This window comes from Vombatus ursinus, unplaced genomic scaffold, assembly GCF_900497805.2.
Source record: "Vombatus ursinus unplaced genomic scaffold, bare-nosed wombat genome assembly UNPS02014821.1, whole genome shotgun sequence".
NCBI classification, from domain to species: Eukaryota; Metazoa; Chordata; class Mammalia; order Diprotodontia; family Vombatidae; genus Vombatus; species Vombatus ursinus.
Genome location: NW_020954599.1, coordinates 33,316,043 through 33,330,809, shown reverse-complemented (window position 1 = coordinate 33,330,809; position 14,767 = coordinate 33,316,043). Strand labels below are relative to the sequence as shown.

Genomic DNA, 14,767 nt, shown 5'->3' with positions numbered 1-14,767 from the left:
TTAATGAGGAAGAATTCTAGTGATGCCTTTGGCTTAATTATCTCCCTTATTCTAAAATCTTAGAAAATAAATGCCTTTTGTCGATTGGGAAAGCACAAGGGGAGAAACTGTGTTCTCTCTCTAGATTTAAAATCTGGTAAAAGTGGAGAGCTACGGTAGGATTGGTTTCTCCTAGAAGGAAGAAGGCTCTTTTAGTATGAAGTTTCCGTTGAGAACTTTAACATGAAGAATATCTTGTTTGGCTATTGAAGAGTATGATTGTTATTAAGAGTGGTGATAAATTTTAAAAAATTAAAATTAAAAAAATTAAAATTTAAAACTTTAAAAAAATTGTTTGTCTCCCTGATTAAACTGTGAGATCCTTGAGGTACGAGACAAGTTTTGTTTTGTTTGCTTTTCTTTCTGTCCTAAGTGCTTAGCACATTGTGTAGTGCTAATATTTAGCTGACACGACTGTCATGTTTACATGACATATTTACTGACATGACTTAAAATGAGGTATTTCCTCAAACATATGCATATTGGAGATTATAGGTCCTAAGAACATAAATCTTATTTTACCACCAGGGAATGCAAATATTTATTTTCTTTAGTGCATACAATATAGAGTTGAATGCTAAACCTCTCACTCATTTTCCTCCTTTTAATTATTTTCATTCAGCATTTATTCCACAAACCTACTATGTGCTATGAATTGAGTGCTACATGAATAATTGTTCATGCCACGTTATAACTTTTTTAAAAACAAAAATTGTATTGCTATTTTGTTTTTATATCCCCTTCCTTTCCAAACATAACCTCTTCCCACATCCTTACTCAGTAAACTAGCCAGCCCTCAGAACAGTGAATATAGAAGAAAATAGGGAAGGTGGGGGAGGGAATAAAATCAGCAAAATTAGCCAGTATATCTTTGGAGTCTGACAATATGTGTAATATTTCACACCAATAGTTCCTCACCTCTGCAGAGAAGACAGACAGGTTCTTTTTCTCATCTCCTTTCCATTGTAGCTTATATCTGATTAGGAGTCTAATTTAAAACGTGTTGTTGGGGTTTTTTGTTTTGTTTTAAACAATAGTGTCAGTTTACTATTAAACTCCTCTAATGGTATAGCTCTTCTGTAGCATTAACAATTGGACAGCTTTAGAATTGATGGTGGTGTAACTTTCCAATATCACATGCCACCCACCATTCTGAAATCTGTTACTAAAGTCTTGTTAGCATTTATTCTAACAATTCTAACTGTCCATGTTTCTACAAAGAGTCAAAATTCAAGTTTGTTTGATAAGGTGGAGGGACTTTTTTTTTTAATTGAAGAGAAAAAAAAAACTTCATTTCTCTAACTCAGGTTTAAGAGGAAAAATCTAACACTGTTGTATTTACAGACACATGTACACACACTTACCCCCATAAATGAAGGTGAAACTGGCAAATTGTATTTAAAGAGTCTGTCACTGTAGTGCTTTTCAGTTTAAACTAGACGGTTATGTTTCCTGAAGGTGGGAAATATCTCTTAGACTTCCATTTTCTGCCACACCCCGCCCCGTGATGCCTTACACATACTAGAGAATCAAAACAAATAACCTAGGTAAAGTGCTTGGCAAACCTTCCAGTGCTCTAAAAATGCTCGCCGATATTATTATAATATTTGTTGATTGAGTGATTAGAACAAGCACAAAGTCATTTTTCAGTGTGTTTTTCATGTCCCTGAAAAGTAGCGAATAGATGGAACCTGCTGCTGTGGCACAGAGACACAGCATGGTGTAAGATTTGAGCGGTGTATTGCTCCGAGCTATACACCTTTAGTGAAGCAAGAGCAGCAGAGAGAGTTGTTTTGAATGTAATTCAGAAATTTTATTCATTTCACTCAGTGAAATAAGTCATAAGAAACGACCTCCATAGCAAGAAATCTACATTGGGGATGCATGCTTGCCTGAGGCCATCACTTTATGCTGCTGAATCCCTTATATAACTTTTCATCCCTGTAACTTTGGATAAAATCAGACTTTGGACCCTTAATTCATTAAACATTTGCATGCCTACTATGTGCAAGGAAATAGATAAGATTTTTCTCTGGTGAGCACACCGTTAAACATAGCAGAAACTTAGATTGCCTGTTTTTCCGTTGGAATTCTAAACACTTTTGTTCATATTCTTTTTTTTTTTTAAAGTATTCATATTCTTTTACCTTGAAGCATCCTCTAGAAAATACATCTGAAATTCAGCAGCTATTTCATGCTTGACTTGTTACAAAAAAAAAAGTGTCCCTTTCTCCCCACCTTTGTACAATTCTGGCCCCAGTTTGTTTCATTAGTGACTTCACACCGCAACTTAAGGTACTAGCTCTCTCCCATTTTGGTGGCAGCTCTCTTGAATGACCACTTTTAATTTTATTGTAAAGCCACTGGTAACATTGAAACAAAGATAAATCTCCAGGGTCTATGCTTATGTTGAAAATACTTTTTCCTACTGAATTCCAAATAAATAAAGGAGTGGGCTTTGTTTCTCTCAAACCTGTTTTCTCCTTTCAGCCTTTGTTTTATGTGCTTAACGAGGCTAATAATATCATGCTTATTTAGCATTTTGATGATTAATTTTCCAGTATGTTGAGGCAGTTGTTTCTAGTGCCAGTTTGAGATGGGAAATATATTTTTAGCTAGAACAAAAGGCTTATTGTGGTGGGATGTAGGATCATTTCTGACTTCACCCCTGATTGGGTTTTTTATGTGTGTTTTCTTTTTCTCCTGTCTTGTTTTCTTTAATGTAAAAAAAAAAAAAAAGCAATGATGGGCGGGTGGAAGGGTTATTTTTTCCTCTTGGTTTTACTTTGTCCTGCTGCATGCTCCTTGGTGTCTAATTCTTATCATGCTGCCATTTTTTACGTGAACACTGACTGCTTATGCAGAGACCATGATGTGTTCTCTCTCAATAAATAGTGCCCTTGAATCTTATGCTTATAGTCAAAATAGTGGATACACCCCTTTTTTCCCTTTGGTTTCATGGTGAACAAGCCCTGTTGCTTTAATATTATACCAGTGGGGCTGTAGAATTCAGTCGTCTTGATTGGGGCTAAGACTAACCCAGACCAAAGTCTCCTATCGCATCTAGGGCCATCTCCAGTCATCCTGATCTATGTCTTGCCACTGGACCCAGATGGCTCCAGAGGAGAAGGTGAGGCTGGTGACTTTGGACAGCCCTTCCTCACTTAAATCCAATTCACTTGCAAGTCCTGGTATCACCTTCCTGATGTCATGGTCTTCTTCAAGAATGAAGGACAAACAAGCCTAATTCAGGGTTAAGTTTGAGTTTTAGTTGAAGCTAGGCCTCACCCAAGTGAAAATGTGAAGTTGGAGAAGTGTGTGTCTCTGATGATGAAAGGGTACTCTTTTCACACTGTTTTCCTGATGTCTGCTGGTGCCCACTGCCCTTTCTTGTTCTCAGCCATCTGTTCTTTGGAAAATATCTTATTTTTTAAAAAAACAAGGCAAAAAATTAAGTTACGGTAAGGTGTAAATAATTGCCAAGCTCAGGATTAATTTCCAGGAAGCAGGAGCCTCAAGGTAAATCACATTTTGTGCCCCTCACCCCAAGATATTTATGCAGGTGAAGCCAGTTTACAATTACCAAGGAAGGGGAAAGAGGCTGCCATAAATTATAGCCTGAGGAGAATTCGCCCGGGGAGGAAGCATTTAGGCCACTGGCTTTGCCTTAATTTGGGGAGTTGGGGGATGATGGAAGAGTTGGTAGTATGGAATATATATGAAACTCAGGTATTTTTTTGGGTATCACTTGGCAAAACTATGTCAGTTCACATGCTTCCCCCTACCTTCCTTCCCAGCAGTTTAGTAACAGTCTCTCTGGCCCTGAATCACTCGCTCACTCCACTTGGTCAAATCAATTTGATCAACTTTTCCTAGGCACCTACTGCTTACTGCCACTAGGGATATAAAGACCATAAATAAATAAACAAATAAATAAATTATAAAATAAGTAAAATATATATAAAACATAAAATTTGTAAATGTAATATAAAAAAATAAAAATTAAATTAAAAAATGAAAACCAGACCATGCCCTCAAGTAGCTTATACTCTGCTTGCAAAGCTCCCGAGCTTACAATGGTGGATAGGTAGAGATGAATGTGATGCCCTAAGGACTAATGTGATGTCACCCTCAAAATTAATTGCATTTAGTGGAAAGCATGCTGGATTTGAGGTTCATGTCCTCACTCTGCTGCTTCTAACCATTTGTATGCTCTTAGGCAAATTATTTAATGTCTGGGCCTCAGTTTCCTCATTTGAAAAATGAGGGGTAATCTCAGGATAGGGAATTAGAAGACCTGTGCTCCCTTCTAACTTTGCATCTTTAATTCTACGAATTAAATGCTAATCGTAGAGTTTCAGACTCCCATAGTCAATGGGGAATTTAATGGTTAGGAGCCTTCCAAACATCACTCATACTGGAATTTTTTTTTTAAATCTATCACAACTTTTTAAATTATATTTAGATATTACAAAAAAGCAATGGATAAAATCCATCCCTTTAGGTTACACAGTGCAAAATGGAAGTGCCTCCTAGTTTCAAAGGTGCAAAATCAAGAAAAATGCATAAGCACAATAAATGTACTCAAAATTATTTTAAATAATATTTCCTGATACATTGTATTTAAATGATATATAAATCAGGTTATAGCAAATTTGAGAGGGGAAGAAATGAGTTTTTTATTCCAACTTTAACTGTAAGTAAATGAGGAATTTTGTTCTGGTACCTTTTGCAAGTTCCTCAATACCTATGTCTTCTGTTCTTTGCCTTTTGGAGAAAACATCGCATTGTATGGCTGCTGCCTTTTGGGACATAGACAAGGATTAAGATCTTCCTTAATGTACCCTCTGTCCACACAAGTTCGAGTTGAAGAAAACCCAACTTCCCAGAAATTTTCTGGTGTGTTAGGAGGAATATAGCAGAAATGACATCTTGAGCAGCTGGCCAGTTTCCTTTCTCTTTCAGATTGGAATCTTTGAGCTGTCAGCTGACTCCACCTCCCCACCAATCCTGCTGTGCTGCCCCTAGAACTTGACTCCTTTTATAAGCCTTTTCTATATCTTGCTTTTCGTTCTTTTGTGAGATGATGGGAAAATGAATCACTCAGATTAAATGATTTATCAAGGACACAGAGCATGTTGAAATCACCGAAGGTTGTGGTTAAGGACTGTTGTTTTTGGGATGGCCTCAGACCAAATAAAATTCCTTTCCAATTCATTAAATTATTGACATTTTAATCCACATCTAAGCTCTCCTGGGTTGTTCTTTTCCTGGAAGTTGTAAAATATACTCATTTCCTTTGGGTTTTTTTTTTCTCCTTAGCATGGCCAATTTAAAAATTGAACTGTCAAAGTTAGACAACGAGCCCTGGCCTGGGCACTTGGATGTTGAGAAGGAGAAACTGATGCTGATTAATGAAAAAGAAGAATTTTTGAAAGAGCTCCAGTTCGTTACACCTCGAAAACGTAGTCAGGGTGAGTTGGACTACCTGGAAGGCCAGAGGAGGCTTCTAGAGGAAGAGCTGCTGTCCGTAAGAAACACACCCAGTCGAGCCCTCACTGAGAGGTATGGTTCATCCCTGTGGTCACCTCAAGCATTCCCCACTATGGCTTCACCTTTGCACCATTTTGTAGAATCTGCAGTAGGCTTCGATGAGCCATTTTCCTCCAGGAAACATTCCATGGAATGGCTTTAAATAAGCCATTTAAATAAGTACTACAAAGGGACCTTCTGTATGGCCATCAAAAACACACACACACACACACACACACACACCCTAATGTGTGCTTGATCATTTCATTTGTCCTGGGTTTGTTAGACTCTTGAAAATGCCTATTGTGACGGGTGTTAAATCACAAGGAATGTTAACATGTCATCAGGAATGCAGTACATCATTTACTGGCTTTGATAACAATAGCTGTAAACTATTGCCCTCTGATAATGAAGATTATCTGGAGTGTTACAGCACCTGAAATTTCCTATTCTCAGTTTTATTACTCACAAAAATGCAGAGGTTTATTGCTTTGTTTTGCAGAGAAAATACAACCTTCCCTAACTGCCTTTGATATTTTTACAGGTCACAGAATGTTCAATTGGCTTTTGTTTGTCAGTAGAAACCCCCCTCAGAAGCAGGTGCAAACGCGAAGGGGAAAACTGGAAGCAGTTTTCAGACTTTGTTTCGGTGGGAAGATGTAAATTGATCATTTAACCTAAAGAGGCCCATTTCTGTAAACCAATCATTTAGAAGACGTAGAAATAAAGCCTTTTAGATTAGGTTGTAATTAACTCCTCCAGTTAGGCTGTGGAAATATAGTCCCTGCTGATTAGTAGAGGCAGACAAGGGTTTCTCCAAAGGCTTGGCCTTCCTTCCAGAAGCTGAGCTAATGTGGGGATGAAGGGGTCGAGAAACACTGAAGACACACCCTTAGGGTTACCAACAGCTCATGAAACCTCTCCCTAATAGGTCAAGGAATTCACATAATTTTTATTCTCTGTGACTTGTATGACCTTTTCAAATACCCACAACCATTGGCTAAAATATGCTTGGGAATATTTTGTATTCCTCATTTATTTTGTGCCTTTTGTTTCTTTTTTCACTGCCAATACTGCGATGAAGGCTTTGCCTTCATGGACGTAAAATAAGTAGTAGAAAAGGAAAAAAATTCAAAGAAACCAGTTATTGGTGAATAAACTACATTAACTCAGTACCAAGTTTTGTTCTTTGAGGAGTATGAAGCAGTCACTCAACCAGCATTTATTAAGCACTACTATATACATGACAAAGAATGCAGTAGTTCCTTGTTCTCAAGTTGCTTATATTCTGTGGAGGGAGAAATAACTAGACTTGACCAGACAGAGAAGACTATGCAGGTGGTGATGATCTAATGTTAAAAGTACTCTGGAATTGATTTTTCAACTTGTTTTTTTTTTCTTTTTTTCTTTTTTCAATTCTAATTTATTTATTTATTTTTATTTTCAACATTTACTTTTATAAGATTTTGAGTTCTAAATTTCCCCCCCTCCCAAGATGGCATGCAATCTGATATAGGCTATAGAACAGGTTAATTTTTGCAGATGATTTTCTACAGTAGATTACCTTTTCCTAGTCTTAGAGTCAAGTGGCAGGTGTACAGAATATGAAGTCCAGGGGTAGCTAGGTGGTGTAGTGGATAGAGCTCCGGTATTCGAATATGGCCTCCGACACATAACACTTACAAGCTGTGTGACTCTGGGCAAGTCACTTAACCCCGATTGCCTCATCAAAAAGCCAAAAAAAAAAAAAAATGAAGTCCTTCACTGTTTATTGTTCGATGGATTTCTAAAAAGTATTCAGCTTGGTGGAGAAAAATGTAAGTCGATGTTAAGGATCCTGGAAAAGGAGGAGGTGGGCTGTCCATGTGGTAGGAACAAGGAATAACAGATAAAATGTAAAAAGAAGCAATGGTAAATCCAGCATGTTGGGTAGGGCTGACAGCAGTTCTCAAAGTGTGGTCTGACACTCTTTCAGGGGGTCTACAAACTATTTTAATAATAACATTGACATTTTTTGAAATGAGAGAAATAGTCATAGATATACCCACAGAAGCAAAAGCTCGTTGTGCAGAAGTCCTCAATAATTTAGGAGTAAGATCAAAAAGTTTGATAATCTCTGCTGTATGGAAGCCTTAGATATACCCTCTGTGGAGGATGTGTGTTAAGGATATAGACAAGAAACCCGTTGGATGAGGCATAATGGATTAGTCGTGATATCTGCCAGTGGAGGAAGTGCTTACACCAATGAAATCACAGATCCACTAAGGTTCTGAAATTATCTCCTCATAAAACAGCGAAAAATGATGGAGAGAGAGAAATAAAATAAGCCGCTGTAGAGAGCTTAGTTTGAGATCTGGTCATCCTGGAAACAGTTTTAGATGAAACTGAGAGAATGCCAACTACAGAGCAGATAAGCTATGTTGCCTTTAGTGTTATTTTTGTCAGTGATAACAGAACCACCATATTTATATTCTTCCAACTTAGTATCCAATATACTATGCAAATAAGGGTTAATAGCCAAAAAACAAAAACTAAACTATAACTTTGTTATAATCAATATAATTTCAGAGCCATTCAGGGATCATTTTTCTTTTTTTCTTTTTCTTTTATTTATTTTTTTATTTTTAGGCAATTGGGGTTAAGTGACTTGCCCAAGGTCACACAGCTACTGAGTGTCAAGTGTTTGGTCTGAGGCCGGATTTGAACTCTGACTTCAGGGCCGGTGCTCTATCCACTGTGCCACCTAGCTGCCCCTAAGGGATTGTTTTTCAAGACATCTCAAAGAGTAAATGATTCCCAAAGAGAATTGAAATCTCATATAGTAGCTTTTCCCACCTCTACCCCACTCAGGAAGAAAAAAGGTGATAGAGAAAGCAAATCCTGACAATACGAATTCCTATTTTCCCATCTTTATGAAATCTTTATTAGAATGATCTACATGCAAGGTAATAGTAGCCTTGAGGAAAACAAGACACAGAAAGGCAAGTCTTACTGGCATTCTGACAATAGACCACATCCTTATAGTCATACAACTAACTGACACGTTGAGAGCACATAATATAAGATCTTGCATTGTCTGTTTTTTTAAAAAGCATTTGATTCAATAGAACCAAATGCAGTCTTAAAGACTTATTAAATATGTTATCTCCTATGCATACATTAAAATTTTATAAGACTGTCAGAGGTAAGTATGTAAAAAAAGTTTGTTTAGTGATCTGTTGTCATCAAACAAGATGTAAAACAGTGTGCTTTTCAAAGGTGTTCACCAGTGTCATAAAAAAGATGACCTTTGGAAAAAAAGATGACCTTCAGATGGCATTAAGTGTAGTTCATATTGGAACAAGAATCATTTAATCAGTAAACATTTATTAAGCACCTACTATGTGCCAGGCACTGTGCTAAGCACTGGGGGTAAAAAGAAAAGCAGAAACAAACACACACACACACACGCAAAGATTCCTGTCGTTGAGGAGCTTACACTCTAATCATCCCTATACTATTTCCCACATCCTGCTTTTGAAAAGAGATCTGTGATGAGGAGGAATCCACTAGCCCGTTCCACTTTGGACAGCTCAATTTGTTGGGAGATTTTTCCTTAGATTGAGTCTAAATGTGCCTCTTTCCATCTTGTACTCACTGTTTTTAGTTCTTCCTGGGGCCTTCCAGAAAAAAAAAGTTCTTCCACATACAAGTCCCTCAGATGCTTGCCAGACCGTCTCCAGTTGTCCTGATCTGTACCTTGCCACTGGACCCAGATGGCTCTGGAGGAGAAAGTGAGGCTGATGACTTTGCATGGTCCTCCCTTATTTCAATCCAATTGACTTGCAAGTCATAGCATCATCTTCCTGATGTCATGGTCCTCTTCGAGAATGAAGGACAAACCACACAACCTTCATATGCTTAAAGACAGACCCTACACTAACCCCCTTCCCCTACTGATCCTTGTGTATTCTATTCTCCAGCCCTCTTCTCACCATCCTGCTTGCCTTCTAGTTGCTGTCCACCATGTAGTACCAACTGGGCAGAGTACTCCAGAGTAGGGCACAGCAAAACAGGTTGTGGTTGGATGGATTGACTGTCACTTCTCTCCTGGGCACTCTGCTTCTCTTCATTCCACCTAGGATAGGCTTGGTTGTCGTGTCAAACTGCTGATTCACTAAAATCCCTAGAACTTTTTTTTTTTTAGTAGGAACTATTGTTTAACCATGCCTCCCTCATCTGGTACTCGGAAAGTTGATTCTTTGATCCCAGGTATAAGATTGTATTCTTTTTAAAATTTCAATTTATTATATCCTGCCTGTTGTTCTAGTCTGCAGATATATTTTTTTGTATCCCAGTTCAGTCATCTGACATTTTGGCCTGACCTTCCTCCCAGCTCTCTGTCTTTAGACCTGATAACCTTGCCAACCATGACCTACCCCAAATGGTTAATAAAAATGTTAAACAGCTTACGGTCAAGAAGTGGATTCCTCAGGGCACTCCATGAGAGACCTCCCTCCAACTGTACATATACTTGTTAATATCTAGCCTTTGTGTTAATTGTTTCAGGTCTTATTTAAAAAAAAAAAGCTAATCCAACAAACATTTATCACCTGCCTTCCCTATTCATGGTACTAAAGATGCAAAGATAAAGGGGGAAAAAGTGTCTCCCCTCAGAGAGCTTAAAGCCTAATAGGGCGATAAGATAGGTACACAAATGAGTCTGATAAAAGGAAGAATGTTATAATGCCTAGGAGAAGTCCAAAGTGATTTGAGATAACCATGGTAGTGTCCTAAAGATCTAGCTAAAAACCATCATGATACGGAGGAGGGTTATATTTTTGTGTTCTGGGTGGCATCGAGGTACTTGAGACACTTGATAAAGACTATATAACCACAAGTGTTTAATATGCTGCTAAAAATTTAACGTCAGCAGTTCTCCTTGTGGCCTGAGACTGCCCTGGGTCTTGGCTATACCTACAAGCAGCCTCCAGAGGGGAGAGTGCAATGTATTCAGGTTGGGAAGCCCCTGACAGAAGCCATCGTTGTTGATAGGAAAGGTGTAGCATAAGCTGTGTTTTTAATCAGGCCTGTGCTTGATGGATAATTCAGCTAAACAAGGAACTGGATTTTGGTTTTCATTGCTTGGACTTTTGACTTCTTTTTGCATTGCTTAAATTTCTTTTTAATAGAGAAATATTGGGATATGTGATTTCCCTTCTCATGGCGGGGGGAGGCAGTGCTGTGAAAATAGAGAATGATAAAATAACTGTATTTTGTCATATGTAAGTAGGTTTTGCACAGCAGCATGAGCCTCCTAATAAACTTGTAGTATCTGAATTTAGCCAGGTTCTCGATCTCATGGCCCCTCTCCCGGGTGGAAGTCATGAGCCTTCTGGAAACTTGTGTCTTTTATTGTTCTGTATGGACCAATTCTCCAAAGTGACCTTCTCATTCTGAGGTGGTTATCCATCACCCTGATAAACAAATATCAATCCTTTCGACCTGAGTCAATGGCTCGTTGTACTTTTTTCATTCTTCCCTTTCCTTCATTATGTTTTTTTTACATATATATGTGTATGTATATATGTATATATCTTTCTGTTTTGCCTTTTTTTTTTCCTACTGTTGAGTTAAAATGTAGCATCTTGGGAAGCAGTTTGTCCCTTCATTGTCACAAGGGGAGCAGTTAATGGCAAAGGTGAAACTTATGAAAGGGGATTCTTTACATAAAATAAATTCAGCGTAGGACAGATATGCTTCCCTTCCCAGTGGTTTCCTCTCAGTATCTCCACACAACTATCAAACAGTTTACTTGCTATGTCCCCAAAATCTTCCTCCATTTACAATGTGGGTTTTTCCTTTTTTTCTTTTTTTCATGGCAACATTTATCATCTCTAATGGAGTTAAACCCCTATGAATTTGCAGCCACTTGATGGGATTATATAATTCTGCACTTCGTGCGTTTTCTACACCACCTTGTAATTTTTGCCTCACTTACTACATTACGACAAAGAATGAGCTCACCATCTTGTGGCTGAAATTTTCAGGGAAAATTTCAGGTCTTAAAACTATGATTTCATTGACACAGTGAAGCTTCTGGTTAGAAAACTCCCTGTACCAATGCCGACCAACACTTACTCTGTTTTACAGCTTATGTATGTAGTATTAGAGAATATCCTCACGCATTGGGCGATTAAGTGCTTTGCTGGCGTCACCCTCAGCCATAGGTCTTAGGATCTGCTCTTTCATCTATGCCATACTGCCTTTTTCTTATTCAGGAAATAGGGAAGAGTGATGGAGCAATTACGTCTTAGAAGATTATTAGGTAAAAATAATTGTTCATGGGGGAAAAGATGGACAATTTAGGACTGGACTTTTACATTTCTACCACACGTAGTATTACTGAAAGTATTAAGACACAGTGGTTTTCCATAAGATCCACAGTGGCTCCTATAGTAACATTCCTTCATATAACATTGTGAATTTTAGGGTATTTCCCACAAATTTATATGTCTTATCATTTTGGCATTTCTCAAAGCAAGTATATTAATTTCTTTTTAAAGAAGTCATAAAGAGGAAGTTGATGCCTTTTGGGGGTGTGTGTGTGTGTTTTTAACCATTAAAATTACTTTAACGTCTGGTTTCTGAGAACAAAAATATGGTTCAACAAGTGAGATACAGCTACTTATTGCTGTTAAAATAAAAAGATACAGCCAACAAATGTTTGGAGAACCTACTGTGTGGACACTGCTGTACCAGACGGTGGGAGGTGGGGGTAAGATGGTGGAAAAGGGAGTGACAAAGAAATGGAATACATGGTCTTTACTTTCAAGAAGTTTCCAGTTTTGACAAAGGAGGCAAAATAGAGACATTTGAAAGGTTAAAGAACAGTGTTAATGACAAGACGAAGATGGAAAAAAAGATGTCACAGGGCACTGCGTAATTAATTGCCAAGTGAATTTTTCAAGCAGTGATTTAATAGAAGTTCAGAAATGGAAGCGCCCTCTGGGTCGGGATGGTCAGAAAAGATCTAGATTCCATCTTGCCTCGATTTTTTAAAATAACAGATTCTCACTTCTTAATGCAAAGTTAAATTCTCTGTACATACAGCCTTGATACAAAATTCTTTTTGTGAGATGTTCTATTTTAAAAATTCATTAAAAAAAGTTTCTCTTTCAAAAGACATGGATTTTGCCAGCTACTTGGCTTTTTCCAGGCCTTTAAATAACTTTATTTTTAAGTTACTTATTTTATGTTGACTTTTTCCTCCTCATTGGTTTTTTGTTTATATTTGTTAAAAAAAAAAAAAAAAACACCCAACACCTGCCTCCACTACTTTCTAAAACATACCTTTGAAAACTGTGAAGCAGAAATTTAACACCTCTTGAAGCATTAAAGAAAAATGCCAAGAATTACTTGTGATTTTAAAAAATAGTGATTGTGGTGTTGACACTTCCAAAGGGAGATGCTTATAAATAAAATATGGGCATGTACATACATAATATTTCAAAGAGTTTAGAAATAAGAGAATTTTTTTTTCTCTGAAGAAAATGAGCTGATTTTTACATTCATCACTCATTTCTGTGTTAGGTCATTGTAAGGAAGCCTTACCTATGATCTGTAATAAATATTTGTCCAATTGAATTAGGAAAATAGATTTCAAATTTTTCACAGATAGTGTACAAACTCCTCCTGGTAGCTTTAAAACCCGTATGCTTAATATGTTTCAAGGTCACTTTGTTTTTCCAAGCCCAGAATTAACTCAGTAAAATAAACTTTTTTTTTTTAAACTCACAAACTCTTTTGCTGTCGAAGTGTTTTATGATAGATACAGGTCACATGCTATAAGTAGGGATGACCTAAGAGTCACTTTTATCTCTTCTTGCCTAAACAAACTGAAATTAACTTTATATCATGATTTATGGTGGGACTGTTTAAAATAATTAGTGTTTTTGTTCTTGATTGAAAATTCTATCTGGAGAATTTTTTCATCAACCCTAGAATGAAAGTTCTATTTCCTTACTAAATACAGTAAACTGGCTGGTTATTTTTAATATTTAATTATTACAATTTAATATTTCTATAATGTAAAACCCAGAAATTGTATATTAAATCTATACAGTATATGTATCCATGTATCTTTAAGGCTTTCTATCTGTTCTTATTTTCCTCCCATCCTTCATGGTTTGAAACAGTTTGATAATTAGTCCATTTTAAAATGACAATTTGGGTTTGATTTTGGTTTTAAAATCAGAATCAAATTATTTGGTTCTGTCTTGCTTAGTCTGGATATGCTTAATTCTCTTTGTTTATCTCTGTTATTTCCTCATTTCTTAAAACTTTGTTTCCAGTAATTTCATTCTCTCCTAAATTATTGAATGTTGTTTCCATGGAAAACACTGTGCTAGATAAATACATTGGAAAGATAGAAAAAAGAAAAAGAAGACAGAATGGTCTCTGACCCCTCTGAGCTTACAATATAGGCTTTTGAGAAGTTATTTGTGTACTAGGAATATTTTCTTTACTCATATTTTTTTTTCTTAACCTGTCTAGCCTCATTCATTTACTAATTTAAAATAATTACTCTTTATTGTGTTTTTCTAGGCTAAAGTTGGAGGAGAGAAAAAAGGCACTGCTACAAAGACTTGAAGAAACTACAAAATTAACTACTTATTTGCATTCACAGATTAAAAGGTAGGCCTGCATTTCATATTTGCACACACGAGTTCTGTAAAGCTGTAGACTAATTTTATCATGTTGGGAGCGGAGGACGGATTAGGCTCCAGTTATCTTTTGTCTCTTCCACTTTTTTTATTTTCTCGAAGTTGAAAATGTCATATAGTTAGGATATACTTTGATGTTCTAAAAAAAATGAGATATGTATTAAAATGTGGATGACTTTAAGGTGTATTTTTATAAAAAGCTTATCATCACATGGTTGTGAATATGTTCTGAATTTGAGTAAAGCCATAAGAATATCAAACTGTAGTTTTTAGGGATGCAAAGAATATTTTATGCTTGCAAACTTTAGACTTTACAAATACATTCTTTACTACTTGGAAAAAGACTTTTTGTGCTTCAAAGCAATTATCTTTAAAAAAAAACCCCAGCATATTTCCTCATGTTAATTGTTTAAAGAAGCATTCCTTACATATATCTACCCAAAGAGAACAGAAAAGACAGGCACGGCACAGCCTTTGTTCAAATTCTTTGC

General features: G+C 36.7%; 1 protein-coding gene across 1 annotated transcript in view; it reads left to right on the top strand.

The window, feature by feature from the left end:
• WWC2 (WW and C2 domain containing 2) overlaps positions 1 to 14,767 on the top strand; it is a 242,101-nt gene that overhangs the window by 155,428 nt on the left and 71,906 nt on the right. The window contains exons 9-10 of the mRNA XM_027837597.1: positions 5,362 to 5,604; positions 14,158 to 14,247. Coding sequence (XP_027693398.1) covers positions 5,362 to 5,604; positions 14,158 to 14,247 — 333 coding nt within the window. The remainder of the gene's footprint in view (positions 1 to 5,361; positions 5,605 to 14,157; positions 14,248 to 14,767) is intronic.